Genomic DNA, 20354 nt, shown 5'->3' with positions numbered 1-20354 from the left:
TAAGCTTCTACTTTTTCTCTTTCTTCTTGTTATTCACCCTCCGTTGTTGCCATTTCTTATATAAAGTAGTGTAAAGTTCTCGCTTATATCCGTCAGTAAATTCGCCATGAAAGCGCTAAAACATACTGGTATAATGAGTTTACATTTATCACCCAAAAAACTTTAGTTATTTGAGAGTTCCGGTCGGCCGGCTTTTCAAGGGACACATTTCTGACGTTGTTGTTGCACTAAAGAGCCATGGATGAGGAGATGCTGCTCCGTTATTGATTTAAGTAAAGTCTGAGTGTCATTAAAACAGTTAGCTCTATCTTTTGACACTTCTTCCACTCCCGTCCTTGCACGCTACACCGTTACAACAAAGATGACAGAGAAAGGACGCTGCCGAAGGTGAGCCATGTGAATAAGACCGCCCACAAAACGTGTTTTAAAAATATGGTTTTAACCAAGTCCATGCAATCATTAGTTTTGTAGTGCATGTAAACATACTAAGTGTGTGTGTATGGGGCGTCAACATTTGTTGCAGGGTGGGAAGACTTGTGTATGGGGCCTAGTTTTGGAGCTACGCCCCTGAATGTGTACGTTATCTATTCTCAAACTCATGGATGCTCTGCAGGCCAGTTGCAGTTGTGTGTGCATGTGTTAGTGTGTCCTTTTTGTACCTTATCTTGAGTGATGAGTTCCTGGTAAGGGATGTGGGCGGGCAAATAAGTGTGCAGGAGGGCACAAAAAGCCAAGCCATCACTCCAACTGCTGCTGAAGTTGGTCAAGTCAATATTCTGTACACAAAAAACAACAACATGAAAGTCACAAACGAGCCAAAAACAATATTTAATAATAATGGTGTCATTGCAACATAACTTTGGCTGTAAAAGCAGCAGATATGAATACAAGAGGTCAATTAGTTCTTAACCTCTTAAACGTTGGCAGGTTTGCTGGAAAAAAAAATACACAACCAAAAGAAGTAACAGTCTTCTTTGCGTTGAGAAAGTGTAATAAGAGTGAATGAAGCTGCTTTGTTTCTTAAGTTTAAGCGCAGAGCAGGGGTGTCAAACCCGCTTTCATCGCGAGCCATTTTGCAGTTTTGGCTTCCCTCAAAGGGCTGCTTGCAACAGTCAATCAATCAATGATTATTTATATAGCCCTAAATCACTAGTGTCTCAAAGGGCTGCACAAACCACAACACAAACCACAACGACATCCTCGGTAGAGCCCACATAAGGGCAAGGAAAACTCACACCCAGTGGGACGTTGGTGACAATGATGACTATGAGAAACCTTGGAGAGGACTGTATGTGTAATAAGAAAGTGTAATAAGCTGCTTTGTTTCTTAAGTTTTAGCGCAGAGCAGGGGTGTCAAACTCGCTTTCATCGCGAGCCACTTTGCAGGTATGGCTTCCCTCAAAGGGCTGCTCGCAACAGTCAATCAATCAATCAATCAATGATTATTTATATAGCCCTAAATCACTGGTGTCTCAAAGGGCTGCACAAACCACAACACAAACCACAACGACATCCTCGGTAGAGCCCACATAAGGGCAAGGAAAACTCCCACCCAGTGGGACTCACACCCAGTGGGACGTCGGTGACAATGATGACTATGAGAAACCATGGAGAGGACCGCATATGTGGGCAACCCCCCCCTTCTAGGAGAACCGAAAGCAATGGATGTCGAGCGGGTCTAACATGATACTGTGAAAGTTCAACCATAGTGGATCCAACAAAACCGTGAGAGTCCAGTCCAAAGTGGATCCAACACAGCAGAGAGAGACCCGTCCACAGTGGAGCCAGCAGGAAACCACCCTAAGCGGAGGCGGATCAGCAGCGCAGAGATGTCCCAGCCGATACAGTAAATGATATATTAATCGAAATGTAAAACGATTTGCCTCATCATATTGTTACACAATAATCTATAGGTTAAACTTTATGGTGGTTTTGAAGGCATATTACTGTAAATGGAAACATTTTCCTACAATTCTTTACGGTAAAATTCTGGCAACTAAGATACCATTTTTTGTACCATAAAATCCACGGTTGTTTTTAGGGTGTGTTAACGTAAGTCAGGGGTGTCAAACTCATTTTTATCGAGGGCCAAATCGCAATTATGGCTGCCCTCAGAGGGCTGCATGAGTGAGTATATGAATATAAATGTTTTACACATAAATTACATGGCAGGCCACATAAAATGATGTGGCGAGCCACAAAAAGCAATGTGGCTGGAGACATTAAGTTATGTGCTGGGCAAGGATAAATGTTTTGGCAGCCACATTAAATAACATGTCAGAACGCATTAAATGACGTGGTGGGCCTCATAAGTGACGGGTCATATCAAATGAAGTGGTGGGCTAGATCTGGCCCCGGGCCCTGAGTTTGACACCTGTGACTTAGAGACATGAAACTTTCTACTTTTAAATGTTGGCCTGCTTGGTGCTTGTAATTTGAATGATATTTTTTTTTGTAAAATCAATTCGGGCAAGATTTTAGCTAATGTTGAATGTATATAGCACGTGTATATTGATATACAGTTCTAGCGTTGTGTAGCAGTTACCATAGCAACACAAATGCAACCTCCCCAGTACTTGGGTCAGGCAATTTTAAAAGGTTAATGCCTTTACAGGATGTTCTCAGGATCGACTTGGATCCCCTTTAAGCCTCCGGTGATATTTTGAGATATCTTTTGGAGGTAAAGACATGCAAAGCAGAAGACCACCAGGACAGAATGATGAAGGTCACATTAACAATATGTTCTGCTCATCAGTGTCTTTAGGCACACATTCATGCCTGCATGTGTTACTTTTAAAATGTTGTTCCTAGAAGCCATGAATGTCTCTTGGAATATCCTCAGGGTGATGAACGTGCAAAGCAGCACATGCGCGCATGTGTGTGTGCGTGTGTGTGTGTGCTTGCACGCGCAATTCAAAGGGGATCCTGCAATCACACTATATTCTGGGTCGCAGGATATGAAAAAGCTTTTGAGAGAAATACTTCCTTTAAGATATTGTTTATTGTTCTTGGTTCAGTATGGACACATCCTCTTTTACTCCATATTATGCCCTTGGAAATGAGGCTTACAAAATGTCATGTCATACAATGAATAGATAAAGCTGACACACCCTATAAACTACTTTTATGATAGCATCCCTCTAGTCAACAAAAACTCTATAGTTAGTTCAATTAAAGAACGAAGCATAAGTCATTGTTAAAAGCAGGAAAAGGGGTGTGCACACTCTAAATTAACTCCACATTTGTATTTTATTACAGCATTCACACTTAGGAAGGGAGGAGTGTATCCGAATGTCACATGTCTCTATGCTAGTATTTGTCCTCACATCAATGGTTTTCAGTTTGTCAGTATGTTCTTCCCAAACCCAGTTACAATGTTGATAGGTTTCCAGGGTAGTAAGTCCCACAACAGGTAGTGATTTAAGTGGGTCTCTGAGAAATTCAATAGGTGCCCAATTAAAAAAATATATATATTTTTAAATTTTCTTTTTCTTAAACAGCAGCAGTAAAATTATTCAACGGTAGTATTATGTGATATGGTTATAAATAACTGTCCAAAGGTAACTGAAGTAAAACACAAAGGTCACAGTGGCATGGTGCCCAAAATGAAATGTTGCTATGGGCCCCACTTTAACAATGCATAGCCCTCATCACCGCTAACACAGTATGTTTTTTTTAATCATAACATGACCTCTCCCAAACGTTAAAACAACATCAACACAAATGCACAACATCTGTGCTGAGCAAATGCGCAGAAGGTTGAAATAGCTCTTGTGTGGTCTGCTGACAAGGTTACTGTGATTTTAAACTCAAGTTGTTCACAATGTATTGCTTTTCATTCACTGAGATGAACGGAGGGTGAATTGACTGCAGCGTTTAGGATTTAACGTCTCAGAGACCCAAGACACGTAGCTAGCAACATCACTACTAATGATAAGCTCATATTAAAGGGGTCCTGCTCTACTGATTTCGAAGGCTTTTATGATGATACTGGATCACATAAAAAAAAAATTAAAAAAAAAAATCTAAATACTTCATAAATCCTCAATTCTATACAGGAGCCTTTTGGCCATGGAGACCAGCTGCTGGGTCCTTGCCACACCAATGTCCGTTTGGAGAGATTGGAGGAGATGTGGATGAAGAGACAGGGCTGCGGAGCTTGCTCTGAGTTCCGGGACGGACAAGCTTCGCAGTGTCTTGGCTGAATGAGCAGGTATTGGACACTTCGGTCTCCTTAGACGCATCCATGCGTCTCACTCGTCCATGCGGACTGGACACTGGCCGAGAGTTGGTGGAGTCGACTCTCTTGGTTGCTTTGTTGGGTCTGCTCCTGTCCCTGGCCGTGCTCCCTCCACCCCAGCAGATGATGGCGTGGAAGACCGCAGAGGCCACCTTAGTGTGTATCTTTTTTTGTTGTTGTTTTACTTTTATTTGGCTGGTTGCAGTTGCATCAGCTCTGCTCTTTTAATGTCCTTTTTGTTCTTTGATGTTTGATGTTTCCCTCTTACACACGTTTTTGTGTGCTATGGCTAAAAGGTTTTTTTCTTCGTCCTTGGCCTCCGTCTTGACGCCCTCTCCAAAGGCCCAGGCATGGACTGAATTGTATTTTCTCACGCACCGCCCTTCTTCCCTGTTTCTCACCATTTTTGTAAGGGGCGCCGGAAGTTGGCAGACCCATCAGCGATCCTATTCTGTCTCCCAGTAATGTTTGTCTGCTCTTTAATGGGATTGTACTGAAAATATTAATTTCCCCTCAGGGATTATTAAAGTATTTCTGATTCTGGTACTGATTCTTGAATTAAATCTGCAATTTTCATTCAATCCTGGATTCCGCAGCCTCCTTCCCAACTATGCCTACTTTGTTGGGATTGGTCAGCAAAAAGAAAAATATTGGATAATGGGGAAAAAAAACCTCGTCAAACTGTGCTTTGTTACGAAACAGCTGTATGTGATTTGTGGTAAGAGAAGAGGAGCAGTGACCTTTAACTCGACAAAAACTAAATCCATATTCATTGCTGCCTTACTCTGGGTTAGAAACACAATTGTTACAATTTAGAAAACAATCCTTGGCTCCCATTTTCAAGAAAAGCAACATGTGGTGGTGCTGTGCAGATACAAATTGCCAAGCAATGTAAAGTTCACGTGGAAATCTCATGACATTGGAAATGTAGGATTAGGAAGCCTTTAAATAATGCAAAAAAGCATCATATTAAAAAGGACGTTTGCAACTTGCTCAAACCACACAAGATAACAGGAACAGCACAGGCTGGCTATTGTCACAATCACAATTAATGAATATTTGTCACAATTAGAATTCAAAATTTTTAAAAGCATCTACTGTACCTAACCATGACATACAGAAGATGTAATATTATGATACTGCATACACTGCCATCTGACTGCAGCCCAGTAAATGATTAAAGAGTTACTAAAAAGATGTAATCAAGCATTAAAAAGTAGAGAAATGAATACATATTTGAAACTGATAGCACATTGTTTAACTGCAGGAGAACTTTGTGTCAAACTGAGTAGGCCTTACGAGCAATACCCTAAGTGACAGATGACGCTCCAAGCTTTCCATCTTCAGTCTGTGCCCCGAGGGCCAGAGTCCACCTGATTTTCATTCCAAATATCTAATCACACAATTGATCCAAATCAGTCACTGCAGGCAAATGCAATTAGCTACCTGATTGGACAGAAAATGTGCAGAACTCCCGCGGTCCTGAAAAAACAATAGCAAAAGCTTCACTCCAGCACATGAATGTTACCAAAAATCTCAATTAACTCTGGTACTGAGATGTGTCTTTTATGGTCCTCCATCTTAAAGACTAACTGTATGTAGGTACAGAACATGAAACTGACAGTGGCATGCGGTGAAGTTCATTCCTTTCAATTCTTCTGCTTTAATCAATGTCCGAGTTCCCCCTCTTAAAATAACTAGCTCTGAATCCTCTTATGGGTCTCAAAAACCTCTATCACCACCCCATAACAATTCACCCATTCATCCCCGGTGACAAAGTGAGAGTAGTTGGCGGCCTGTGCATCAATGCTACAGTATGTCTGAGGGGCAGACCTGTATAGTCATGTCAGCCCTCATTTCTCTCATGAGCACCCCTTCTTGCAGCACTGCTGGCAACCGTGTGTGTGTACCTCTTACATTGTACTCATGCATGTGAACTGAGGGAGAGATTTAAGGTTAGCCAGAATGCAGTCACTCATAGACAAAGATAGATCATGACAAACACACAGATAAGCAGCATGTTTGTGTGTGTTTAAAAGTAAAGTTAGAGTGTAACATGTCCTGATGAAGGTCTGAGCTGATAGTTCTGTTTGAGTCTGGGTGGCGCAGGGTAAAAGAGGCGAGTGGTGCTTGTGGAGATTAGGAGGAGAGGCATGCATGCTAAAACAGCAGTAGACAAGAGAAGCTCGCTGGGAGCAAGCTCAGAAAAGCAAACACAGCATCAAGCGACAGGAAGCGTTTCGCTTGGCACAAAAGGCAGTGCCATGGCTCTTTTATAATGGCTCAGAGGAAAAAAAGAAGAAGAGGTTCATTCACAGAGTTGACTGGAAACACAATAAAAAGCAGAACACAAAGATTTGTCCAGCAAGAAAAGTGATATAATAAACAATGTAGCAGCGGGTCAGCAGAGTAAGAATTTTTTTTCTTGGAATAATCACTTCTGTGGTTGCAAAACTTGACAATTGGGGTAATGGGAGTGTGGCAGCTATTACTAAATACGACAGGCAGGGGCGTAGCGCCAAATTCTGAGCCCCCATCCCACTCTAAAACCAACATCGCCGCCCCATACATACACACTTGGTCTGTTTAAATGCATAAAAAACTATGCATGGATTTGGTTGAATCCAGCTATTTAAAAACACATTACAAAAATGTAACTATACATTTTATTACCTTTTAACGATAGGATTAACATATCTAGAACATAACTAGTAAACCTCCACTAAATATTTAGGTTTTGTTTAGAAGTTTAAAAAAAAAAAAGCCAACAAATTCAATATTTAGTGGCCAAATAATCAGATAACCTGTCATTATCAACTTAAATATGATTATAAATCTGTCACGTTTTCCTTCACCTTAATGTGTAAAGTAGGGATTAGCTGATACACATATGTTATGTGATTAGTACCAATTATATTAATGCATCCATTATTATATTATTATGATTACATTAAGGTCTTTGAACACACCACAGTTTAGGGCAATTAGATGCAAACGTGAAATTTGTACATGTCTTTTTCCTACGCTTCCACAAATATATTTATCATACAGTATTTTTTATCTTTATTGATGTTATGACGTCAGTGTTGAGTGAAGTGTTCAAAGCGAGCTTCGAAACATTTCACATTTTTGATAGGAAATGCTAAAAGGTAGACATTCCTAATTTGAGCCAATCAACTTTATTATTGAACTTACATGACTATATTATTACATATTTTTAATAAATTATTGGTACATATTTTAATGGCAAAAAAAAAAAAATCTTTAATCTTGACGAAAGCCCATTGGCCCCTTTGTGCTTTGACAATATGAAAATGTAAAAAAAAATGATCCCATAGTATGACAATAAGATGATGTGACACAAATAATTTTTAAATGCTATCAGACAAAAGGGTTGAAAGCAGAAGACATCAGCCTGAGAGGCAGGTCTGACCAATGACCTCAGAATATTTCCTGTAAGAGAACCGCTTTGCCTCACCAGCACTAGTATGAAAAAGAGCAAGAATGACAAAAGGAGGACATTAAAATGGAAAAATTACTGCATAAAGAAACAGAAAAAAGTAGCCTTGGTCATGAATCAGAGTCATGAGTAATGACGGCTGAAAAACTGGAGCAATGAGGAAGCACAGAGTCAGACTCCCTGGCAGCACTTTAATATAGCACAACAAAAGGTAGAGTAGTTACAATATTATACGTATTCTCTACAAACATTTTCCTGCAAGTAAGACTGAGAGCAAGACTTGATACCTTACTGACATCTTGCAAATAAACAGATCACATGTCCAGCCTTTTTGGACTGTCAAGTGTCCCTCAGACAGCAGATAAAGAGTCCTCCTAAGTCTGTCCATCTCGAAAATCTGCTCAGGGGGATCCTGGACTTGCCTTTCTACAAGACACTAAGCTTCTCATCAGGAAATATTTGAAATAACCCAATTGTCCTTGAATTAGACAGCCCAGCATTTCCTGCTATTGTTATAATGAGGTTATTAGGCTGCGCCTGGAGTGATTTAAATAATGAGTCAGCACATCCACATGCCGAGTGCCTAGATTAGCGACATACAAGTACAGCTATAAAGTGTTACTTTGGTAGAGGTTAAACATTCCCATCACCTATTACTGTTGATTCCAGGGTTGCAAGAATTTACAGTCATGGTGGATTTTTTGTTTTCCTCAGTGTCTGACCTCCATTCCTCCCACTCCTGGGGGGTCCATTCCTGTTTTTATGTATGCATGTGTGTGCGCGCGCATTTCCCCAGACAAGGCCGGATGAGCTGAGCTCTGTCAGGCCCAGCTGAGCCTAACGCTTCGAGCCTTTGCTCATTGTTCCCATTTTAAACAAACAGGCTCTTTATTTTTGTTTAGCTCCGATGGTTAATGAAAATCTTTTAAACATGTCCGCAGACGTCCTAATTTGGGACATCAAAGAGCCTGATAAATATACAGCGGGAGACAAAAAATGCATTCCAATAAGCACACAACAAAATGAAGTAAGTTTACCAGAAATAAAGTAAAAAAAAAGCCACCAAACGACAATTTGGAAAGGCATTATTTACTACTGATAACTTTGACATCACATTATTTTGGCAAATATAACAATGGAATAACAGGGCACAGATGAATTATATGCAAGAAGCGCTACTGCTGGTGCTAAATTATTGCCTGCTATTTTCTATGTATTATAGTTCTCATAATTATAGTAACATATGACTAATAGCTTCTTTCTTGGAATGGTTTTGAGGAAATAGGTTTGAATATTTGTAAAGCACAAATCAATGGTGGATGTCAGGGCCAGGCCTTAACACTATCAGAAGAAGCACTGACCTGCATTTACAACTTGTATTAGTTCCATGAAATTGTATTCATTTGGGGTTTCTGTTGGCTGTGCTTCTTCCAGTATGTGTATTTTCCGATTTCAGCTTCTATATGTCAATGTTCCTGCCCAGAGCCTGCAGAATCAGAAGTGCAGGTGGATGTCACTTAAACTTTAATAACAATGGGTGTGTGTTTTTTTTTTTAACTAAATTTGTTTCCATATTCGCCTTACAGAGCCTTCTAGCAGGCACAATAACGTCACTATTGGTATCGCTATTCATCAGAGCCAACTAACAAGCTGAATAGTCTGTCTTAACATGCACCCAAATCGCCCACAATGAATAACCACACAACCTATGTGTATCAGCTAATCCCTTACTTTTCAAGAAAAGTTAAACATGTGAGGAAAGGCTGCCAAGCTTGTCTTAGCGTGGGAAAGGATTTGATCACCACTTCCAGAACAGTGGTTGCTAGTAAAAAAATTGTTCATTCTAAAAAACTAGAAAAAAAATTGCCTGGTATTGTGGCCAAACAGCTACATTTTTGTTTAATCTGACCACAGAACTTTCTTCCAGAAGGTTTTACCTTTGTCCATGTGATTGTGTCAGATGAAACAAAAATGGAGCTGTTTGGCCACAATACCCATCAATATGTTTGGAGGAGAAAAAGTGAGGCCTACTGAAACCCACTACTACCGACCACGCAGTCTGATCATTTCTATATCAATGATGAAATATTAACATTGCAACACATGCCAATACGGCCTTTTTAGTTGACTAAATTGTAATTTTACATTTCCCGTGAGTTTCTTGTTGAAAACGTCGCGGAATGATGACGCGTACGCGTAACGTCACGGACTGTCAGTCAGGAAATATTAGCGCTGCACCAAACACGGCTAAAAGTCGTCTCTGTTCATGACATAATTACACAGTATTTTGTACATCTGTGTTGCTGAATCTTTCGCAATTTTTTTATTTAATAATGGAGACTATAAAGAACAATGCTGTTGGTGGAAAGCGGTGGATTGCAGCTGTCTTTAGCACCGAGACACAGCCGGTGTTTCTTTGTTTGTTGTGAAGCGGAGCAGTCAAGCGAACATGTTTTTTCTACGTCAACCATCATGTTTTTGGATGGGGTAATTGTGATATATATCTTACCGGAGAAATCATTAGATTATTCGTCGTCCTGCAGCAGCTGTTTAAAAGGCAGCTGTGAGCTTGGCTCTTCGGCTTCTCTCTCACTTCGTGTTCACTGCAGCCATCCGACCTCCAGGTATTTCTTTACAATCTTTAAAATCTCACTAAAACACTATTAAAACAATAAGCAGATAAGGGATCTTCCAGAATTATCCTAGTGTCTAATTACATCTGAAACGCTCACACTGCCGCCACTCGGAGCCGTCGCTGCTTTTTTCTAGTCCTTCACTATCAATATCCTAATTCACGAATCTTTCATCCTTGCTCAAATTAATGGGGAAATTGTCGCTTTCTCGGTCCGAATTGCTCCTACTGCTGGTGGCTCTCATTAAAAACAATGTAAATATGTGTGGAGCCCTGCAACTCGTGACGTCACGCGCACATACTTCCGGTAAAGGCAAGGCTTTTCTATTAGCGACCAAAAGTTGCGAAGTTTATCGTCGATGTTCTCTACTAAATCCTTTCAGCAAAAATATTGCAATATCGAGAAATTATCAAGTATGACACAGAGAATGGACCTGCTATTCCCGTTTAAATAAGAAAATCTAATTTCAGTAGGCCTTTAATCTTAGGAACACAACTATTGTTGTATCGTTATATTGCATCTTGGATACAAACTCTAGCTGCGTCTGCAAATTTAAAAGCGTCTATCAAACAAACAAATCCTTATCCCACTGTAGGGTCCTTGTTCGCGAGCTAGTAGCTAACGTCCCTACACAGTGCAAAGCCACTTCTAAATCAGCAATCCTCACCTCCATGGCGGTAAATAAAACTATGTTTCCCACAAGTATCATCAATGGAGGACAAGGAATAGCTAAAAATGCCACATGACACACCATAGGAGGATAAGCTAACTGCAAGCCAGAACTTTTGAATGAAAACAAAGGTGGGCAGAACAATACAAATATTGACAGTTACATAGTATAATTTTATATGGTCGACAATAGATTGGACACAAGTCCCTGGAGACAGGGGGGCTTAAAAGGACCATATTATGCTTTTATTTTCCTACATTTAAAACACTTCCTTGTGGTCTTCATAACATGTAATGATGCTTCTTTGGTAAAAATTGTGCATAAATTATGCTTTTCAGACCACCTTCAAACCGCTGTCTGACCATCTCTTGAGGGGAGGCCGTTTTGTGGCCGGTCTTATATGCGTGCCTCCACTTCAACAGCGTCTTGTCCCCATCAGCCATGTTGTAGTTTTTAGCACTTCTTTATGGAGTCTACTGACAGATATACGTAAGACTGTACTAGGGCTACAACTAACGACTATTTTAAGAGTCAACTAGTCATCGACTATCTTATCGACTAGACGGTATATAATGCATACACATAATCAGTGGCTCTAACTAAGCCATCAACTTTTTAATTCAGCTCGAGATATTTTTAGGCATGTGCTTACTAAAAACAAAAATAACTAATTCGTTCATAAATATTTATTTAAACTGTAACCATGCTGCTTATTAAGCTTTTATAAACATTTAAGTGAAATATTTGTCAATTCAAAAGTAAGGACAGGAAAAGTGCAAGTATATTTTTTATGTAAAAAAAAATAAAATAACAGCAGTTACTGCATACTGGCATTTTTATTATTGTAATAGACTCAATGCACATAATTGTATAATTTATTATATTTGAACAATTTATCCATCTGATTGCATGTTTAATCTTATGATTCTGGCACATTGGTGCCTAATGTTTAGTATTTGTTGTTGTGTGCGATTGACGTTTGTTATTATGCCTTTCTTCATTGCAATGCAATTGAACGCTGCTTTAAAAAGTACTTGAATTGAGTTCAAATTTTTGGGACTTTTGCAGATCCCAAATACATAAAAACAGGTAAGAAAAGTTATTTTTGCATAATAGGTCCCCTTTAAGTAAAAAATATATATATATATTTAAATCAAAACCACATATATCTCAATATAGATTACTGGCCATCCTTGTAATGCACAAGCAATTAATGACAGCAGCCACTTTGCACAAGATAATGGGACAATCAAACGGTCTGCAGCGTGAGTGATCACTGTGAGTGCAGAGGGAGCAGGATTTTATCTTAAATCATAACATAATCAGTTACTTTGTACAATCCATTACAGACTCCAACTGTATTCAGAAAGAAGTATTTTGAGTTGCATGTCTGTGTCTACTTCAGAGTTGAGGTGCTTTCGACCCCAAGCGGATGTTCATTTCCTGTGAGACCCCCGCCCCCGTGTCTACTGTAGGGCAGAGTCAATCAGGGCCAGATTAAGATCCTCACTCATCAATATCCCCTCACACCCGCACACACAAATGTGCACGTCCCCCTGAGGCTTCAACCAGTGCCTGATTTAAGGCACGTAGGCCATTGTCCTCACCTTTCATCACAACATTTTAACCCTCAAATGCATGCAGTAAATAAGCAGAATGTTTGCACAGCATGGAAGCAGACAGGAAAAAAATCAGTTCCCAAGCTCCACTGTTCTCTCTGTGTCCCGTGTGACGATGACAGTGTGCGTCCAATACTGATTAGCTAAGTGTTACAGTACATCAAGCTTTGTGTGCAGATAACACCACGCTGATTTGCTATTGTACCTGCACACAGTGTTGCACTTTCTAATTAGGCTACCGTTGGACTGAAAGCTCTGCTAATGGCGAGATGTCACAGCAACAAGTACAGTGCTGACCTTCTCATTTCCTTTCCCCCTATCTTTGTCAACGCTGCTTTGCTGGCAGATGCAAACGCCCCAATTTGGTTAGGCAGAGTTGCCGAAAAGCGCGGATGTTAAAGCGTCCTTAAACAGGAACTGTTAATTACATTGCATGAAAACTCTAAATTAGCTATGGTCAAGCGACTTACCCTTTTGATCAAAATCCGCGGACAAGAAGAGTGGGTCTGAAGAGTTCATGTGGATAAACTGATAACATCACTGACCTTATCACAGCCAACATGGCCATCACAGACCAACGCGGAGATCCTGGTGGTTGTTAAAAGCCATACCCACCGTATGACAGATCAGTCACATTCTTTGGGTAAAAAGTATGTAAATGGTGTCATGATGTGGACACATCCTAACCTTTTCAACAGACACATGAAGTCCTACACCAGGGATTTTAGGGGGACACATTTCCAGAAAGCTAAGGACAAGGGAGGCCAGATTTATTCCTTCACTATGAGTCTTGTTTTGTATATTCAAAGAACCAGTGTCCTCTACAGTAGTGGTTCTCAAATGGGGGTACGTGTACCCCTGGGGGTACTTGAAGGTATGCCAAAAGGTACGTGAGATTTTTTTTTAAATATTCTAAAAATAGCAATAAATTCAAAAATCCTTTATAAATATGTTTATTGAAAAATAGCAACAATTCAATGCTGGAGCCTCTCTCAACTGCACATGCTGCAAAAATGTTTGTCTCCTAAGAATTTGAACTGGTCGGTATGGTGTCATTCCTGGGCTGGAATTGGCCCCTGGACCGCCAGTTGGACAGCCCTGACCAAAGCGCAAACAATAAACATTTACCTCTTGTCAACATGTCACTCAAATGGTAGCAGGTTGTGTCGCTTGTGCCAATGCACGGACCTTCAGTTTGACTGCATTATGTATACTAATTGTTCCACAAACATTCCGTGACACACACAGTACAAAATGGGGTTGGGCAATAGAGATTACCATATTTTTGGGATTATAAATCGCTGTTTTTTTCATAGTTTGGCCGGGGGTGCGACATATCCCATAGCAAAGCAAAATCGAAGATGAGATCTCATTTATGTCTTATATACATCTCCTAGACATAAAAGAGCACTAATCGAGACCAAAGTAGTTTTCTCATTCTTCTCAAATGTATCTCCTGAGAAATAAGGCTCACAGTGAGCACTGTGAGAGATCTCAAAGTTTTCTAACAGTTATCTCTTTTCCCGATTTCAACTAAGACCAAAATGAGAGATGAATGAGCTGGTCTCCAATATGTCTCAAATATGTCTCTGTGAGAGACATAAATGGTTTTGTTTCTCACTACCCACTGTTTGAGTTCTCAGATGTCTCTTTTCTATTTCGGCAAAAAGAAAATTGATGAGTATGGTTTCAATATGTCTCAATGATGTCTTAGTGAGAGATATACTTGTTTTGTCTCTTACTGCTCACTGTTTGAGTTGTCGGATATGCCTCTTTTCTATCTTAGGTAAAATTAATTCATTTTAATTGGCACAATTTCATTATACCTCAATCATACTCCAGTTTATCTCATGCCAACATTTGGAGAAAATAATTAATGCAGGCAATATGGATATATGCTCTGTAAGCTATATGGTTTATTTAAATAATGTTCTACTTAATTTATTGATTTCTTATACACACGCCATGTACAGTAACTCAGTGACTACAATTATGAGATTTAAAACTGAACCCAAACAATACTGATATGATCACAAAACACTGTTTAAGACCTTTTAACATTTGGGAACTTTCTAGAGCAGTGGTTCCCAAACTCTTTTCACAAAGTACCACTTCAGAAAACATTTGGGGCTCCAACCACCATGATAAGGACTAATATTAAAATACAGTAACGTAGTAGACCTAAGTATTCATTAAAAAAGACAGTTGTTTTATTTAACAAGTAAATTTAATAAATTGGCCACTGAAATATTAAAGACAATGCAAAAACTTAATCAACTATGATACTACATATAAAGTACATATTTACAGACTTTTACAGCATCCACGGCAACATCACATCGGTGTGTATTTTCAGAGCATTTACAACAATGATCAAATATTTGATTTGTGGCTTCTTAGGCCAGCTCAGTTCTTAATTAGTTAAAACTTTTCAAGTGTGTTTGGGAAATGAACTGCAAACACAATGCCAGGCATTGATGTGAAATCAAGGAGAACAACTTTACCCAATATGTCATCCAAGGATACTACTGTAATGGCAGAGGTTTCCAATTGAGGAATAACATGACTGCATGTACCATTTGTTAATCTATCTTGCAGCAAAGAAAAAACAGCATGTTTAAATTCACGAACGAGGGCCCATTGGCACATGATTGTGCTATGGTAAAAAAGAAATAAATCTGTCCATACTTTCTTTGTCCGTCATTTGAAAAAAAAACTGTAAAATTGTTTCGTCTATTACCTTTACCATAGTGTTTTGATGTGAGATAATTTCTCTTAACTTGTGCCTTGTGAAAGATGCTTACTGTTCCAGAATTGATCTAGTGACCAGCATGTATTTGCAATGCAGAGAGGTGAACTGTGTCCAATAGAAATTCAGTAGATACTCCATATAGTTTAATCCTAGACAAATCTTCGTTTTCCTGACAGAAACTATCATCTTTAGTCATATGTCTGTAAAATTCAGCTATGACATTCCCTGGTTTAATAGTTTGTGAAATAACAGGAATAGACTGCACAAGTTTGACTGCATTTACCATCTGCATAGGTATATTTTGAGTACCATGTATGAGCCTTAACAAATATCCATTTTTGTCTTCAAAGTGGAAACATGAATGAGTCCATAATGGACCAAGGGCCCTGACACTGTCTGTCAGGTGCACAAGAAGGTGTACATTTGCTGTTTCGTACCGCTCACCATAAAGTGTAGCCATTTGAGAACAAAAATTCCACAATAGTTTTTCTGCATGATGGATCTGTTCAACCGATATAGATTCCATTAACAAAATGAAAATGGCTTCACTTAGTAGAAAGAAGTGGTTGTAGTACATTGTTGCAAGAATTCCATGGAAAATAACAGGTCCATAGAACAGCAAAAAATCCCGGTATTCCGACGCTTTAAAAAACATTCTGTGAGATGCCACTGGTCGAGGATATCTAGTTGAGGATGGAGGACAGACTTCCTGAAATCGCGTGTCAATTTCTTTGGTATTTTTTGCCATGCTGAAGGGCTGACGAGAAAACTCTGTAGAAAACCACAACACCATCAAAAGGCGCATTACTCCGAGGAGGACTGAGTGCATGTAATCTACGGCAGTGCCTTTGATAAGGTTATACATTTTAAGTTTGCTCAGGCAACAGGGACCCTTTCCCCCTTTCACAATGGTTTTGGTTTCATTTGCAATTTTCATATCGAGTACAAACTTTTCATTGGTGCGCAGTGGCCCCTTTGGATCTCTATGTTGGAATGGAAATACATGGGCGGGGCCTCTTTCCCCGGTTTTCACAGTCTTTCCTGGCTGTTCACATTTGTGACATCCAAATTTCCCATTGTTTTGCACTGAATTAAGGACTAATGCTTTAGCAGGCAAGTCGCATGTTCCAGCAATGGTGAGCACTTTACACACAAAAGGTTCAGATGTCAACTCCGCAGGTTGCACAATAATTCCATCATCTGCAAGCTTACTCAATGTGTCACTTAGTGGCCTCAAAAATGTAACCATTGATGGTTTTGAATCCCCATACCAAAGTCCAGCAAATATCATATTCTGTCTTTTTGTGCGTTCCATGAAGCTCAATTCATTGATGATACAATAAAAAGGCCACACTGAAAACTTGGATGATTTGAAAATAGGTACCCCATCGGTGTTCCAAGTAAGTGAGATGTTTTTAGGGTCACTAAGAGGACCACCCCTTTCGACAAGCTGTTTGTAAACTTCTGCATCATAGATATCTTCAATGTTGTTAGCATCTGCCTTCTTTCTGTTTAATCTGAAGTTAAGCTTCTCCTGAAAACCTGGCTTGAGGAACAATGATCTTATTTGAGCGTTAATTGGGACTTCTATAAAGGATGAGGATCTTTCTTCTGACACACTGGTCCCACAAGACAGGCATTTTATTTGTTTACTTTCTATTGGCCCAAAACAATTACTGCAGTATTTATGTAATAAAATAGGCAATGATGCAGACCGGGTTAAAAAAAAGTTTTTGAACTTCTGCACACTGTTTAAGCAGTCTGTATTCAGACTATCGGGACAAAGCAACTTGAACATTTTCAGCAAATCGCTTAGGGCCTTATCAGTAATTTTATGACAGTTTACAAAACCCATGAGGATCAGAAGGCACTCTGCCACGGTTACTGATGCATTGTCATATATTGGTTTGTCTGTTGTGTCCTTGAAATTTGATTCTTCTGCACACTCCTCACTCAAACTATCTTCAAATCCTTCATTAAACGTATGTCCGTCATTGTACATCCAATCCCCCATATCAGGGAGAGCTTCCTCAAATGATTGAGATGGATCATTCTCAGCATCGACATGTAGTTCAGTTGTTAGGCCATCAGGAGGATCTATGAGGGCTGACCTGGAAAATGGTTTTCCATTGTCTTTGATAGAATCAAAAGTAGAAATATTTTCATGTGCTGAAATTAAAATAGAATACAAATCATTAAAAAAATTGTTATAACATTTTGTCACAAAGCAAAACGTATAACATCTCAGCATATTGCTCACATTCTTGCACTCAAAAGGTTGTCATATTTTAGCAGGATATGCTTTGTGACAAAATTCACAACAAATCATTAGTCAGACACAGAAGACGGTGGGTCTACCTTGCGGGTAGGGAGAGGCTTGATGTTCCAAAGTGGTACATCCTGCATGGACACCTGGAGGTTGGATGTGTCCGATTTGAAGAGCAGTTTTTTGGGCTCCTTCAGGAAGCACTGCCCCCTGCAGTGTTATCCTGCTGCTACCCCCTGACACAAAGAAGAGAACCAAAAAACTCAAAAGATTAAAATCATTTAAAAAAAAAAGAAGAACATATGCAAAACTAGAAGCAAGTTGACATAAGTTGAACACATTATACAAATCCAACTAATGCAATGCCTTTACTTTTTTCCGACATCTTGATCGCATTGTAGTTCATGTATACATATCTTCTGTGTTTGTGGTAACACATAATCCACAGTATTAAATATAGCTCATCACAATACAACACACACTATAAAAAGAGAGTGTGGAACTTCAGTGATAAACAATGCCAATTATTAGTAAATACACAGCAGCAAACCAAACCTATAAGAAAGGATCTTGACGAGGGATTCAACACAATTGTAAATATCGCGTTATTTTGGTTTCAAAATTCTCACAATAATGCCGTGATGTGTGACACTATCAAACGAGAACTCCCGTCAGTGTGTTTTTTTTTCTGACAATATTAAGTGGGCTGATCTGAGAAGTAAACTCGATCTCCCATGATTCAAACAGCGGACATTATGTAGGGGCAAAAAAGAGGAAGTGTGCAGGAGTGACGGGAACGTTTGTGATTCGTACATCCAAGGAATTGTTGCTGTGAAATATTTCTGTTCCTATAACGGCCGTGTTAGATTAAACTAAAATAAAGTCTGTATACTGCAAGGTAAAGCATGCCACGTTCATCCCGACCATTTCCAAGTCGAACCAGAGCCATTGCAGCTCACCAGAGGAAATGCGTCCGGTAGGAACGCGACCATGCAGAAAATAAGAAATTTGCCGACACTACACACCACAATATCTACAATAAGTTAGGGAATAGGAGTAATATATTAGAATGAGTTATATGTTAGAACTAGAGCTGGGCGTTATATCGATATATCGCAGGTTTGTCTCTGTGCGATATAGAAAATGACTATATCGTAATATTCGAGTATATGTTCTCACGCTGTTGCTTTTAGCTGCGGGCATTACACTTCAGTCTCTTCTCACTCTTTCCTGTCTCTCCTTCTAACAGACAAGCAGGCGAACATTCTTACATACGTCACATACTGTCACGTCATACGTCACATACGTATACGCCCTCGCCCAGCAGAGCGGTAGCAGACTGGGCTACGTGAGCTGCTAACGTAGCCAGACGAGTGGGAATACGAGAGAAAGAAGGTGCGGATTTGGTAACAATTGAAGGAAGACTTAATTCCCAATAAAAACAGCAGGGGGTCCATCGTCTGGCGGTGGTTCGGCTTCAAGTGGGAATATGTCGAACAGACAACTGTAATTTGTCAAGTGTGGGGCAAAAGTGTTGCTATAAAAAGTAGCATTACTGCTAATATGTAGCATCATTTGAAAAGTCACTCGCTAGAGATATAAAAATATCCACTGCAAAGGACAGTTTCTTAGGAAGTTAAACGTTTAAATACACTAAACTAAACAGCAGTGGTGTTACAATATCAAAATGTCATATCACACTTTTTGCATTATCATCGCAGTATTGTTGAATGTGCTCAAAAAGTAATCATACCCACAAGCATACCAAGTTGTATAAAAAAAAAAAACCTTACCAGACCCACATTATAGTTTCTTGGCAGAATAAACAATGTTTTACATTTGTTACACCGGATGTTTACTGTTTATGTCAGTTTAAAAAACACTTATTTAAAAGTAGTTTTTTTGTTTGTCTTTGTGTGTTACTTCAATCAATCAATCAATGATTATTTATACAGCCCTAAATCACTAGTGCAGACATGGGCAAACTATGGCCCGCGGGCCACATACGGCCCATTAGGCTTTTTAATCCGGCCCGCCGAACTTTTCCAAATTATAGTAAAAACCTCCATTTTTTCCCCTTTCCCTGCAATGCCCACGTTTCACCAATAGATGGCGCACTCAAAACACATTGACCGTTGTTGGAGTGGCGCGTATTTCTCTTTATTTCACTTTAATTTTCACTTCGTTTCACGTCACCATTAAGCCCTTCTGTAAAAATGAGCGGACCAAAGAGAAGGAAAGTGGACAGCGAATGCCGAGTGTTTAATAAGGAGTGGACAACAAAATACTTCTTCACTGAAGTCCGATCAACGGCTGTATGTCTGATATGCCAAGAAGCTGTTGCGGTTTTCAAAGAGTACAATATCAGCCGTCACTTTGCCACGAAGCATGCAAACTATGCTAGCAAGCAGTCAACACAAGAACGGGCGGCTACTGCTCAGAGGTTGGCAGCTAATTTACAGAGTCAACAGAACTTTTTTCACCGACAAACTGCAATTCAAGAGTCAAGTACCAAGGCAAGTTATTTGCTGGCATTCAAATTAGCAAAGGCTAGCAAGCCTTTTTCCGAAGGCGAGTTTTTGAAAGAGTGCATGGTAGAGACAGCAGGTCTCTTGTGTCCGGAGAGCAAAGCCAAGTTTGAAAAAATCAGTTTAGCACGCAGGACAGTGACTCGCCGCGTGGAACTGATTGACGAAGATATAGTCAGCGAGTTA

The 20354-nt window shown here is 39.6% G+C and overlaps 1 protein-coding gene and 1 long non-coding RNA gene across 7 annotated transcripts in view; one reads left to right on the top strand and one right to left on the bottom strand.

Annotated features, from left to right (window-relative positions):
- The window catches only part of LOC133551339 (uncharacterized), a 46968-nt gene extending 42209 nt beyond the window's left edge, over positions 1 to 4759 (top strand). For both annotated transcript variants that reach the window (XR_009806480.1, XR_009806479.1), the window contains one exon: positions 4059 to 4759. This is a non-coding gene — a long non-coding RNA (uncharacterized LOC133551339). The remainder of the gene's footprint in view (positions 1 to 4058) is intronic.
- specc1 (sperm antigen with calponin homology and coiled-coil domains 1) overlaps positions 1 to 20354 on the bottom strand; it is a 189866-nt gene that overhangs the window by 21334 nt on the left and 148178 nt on the right. For 2 of the 5 annotated variants that reach the window (XM_061897943.1, XM_061897942.1), the window contains exon 14: positions 660 to 776. In XM_061897943.1, coding sequence (XP_061753927.1) covers positions 660 to 776 — 117 coding nt within the window. Of the gene's footprint in view, positions 1 to 659; positions 777 to 14769; positions 17544 to 17732; positions 17877 to 20354 lie in introns of those variants that run through there. The other 3 variants (XM_061897941.1, XM_061897939.1, XM_061897940.1) reach the window with 3 other exon arrangements.

This window comes from Nerophis ophidion, linkage group LG04 (assembly GCF_033978795.1).
Source record: "Nerophis ophidion isolate RoL-2023_Sa linkage group LG04, RoL_Noph_v1.0, whole genome shotgun sequence".
Classification (NCBI taxonomy): Eukaryota; Metazoa; Chordata; class Actinopteri; order Syngnathiformes; family Syngnathidae; genus Nerophis; species Nerophis ophidion.
The sequence above is the reverse complement of the archived record's forward strand: the minus strand, read 5'-3'. Positions and strand labels throughout refer to the sequence as shown.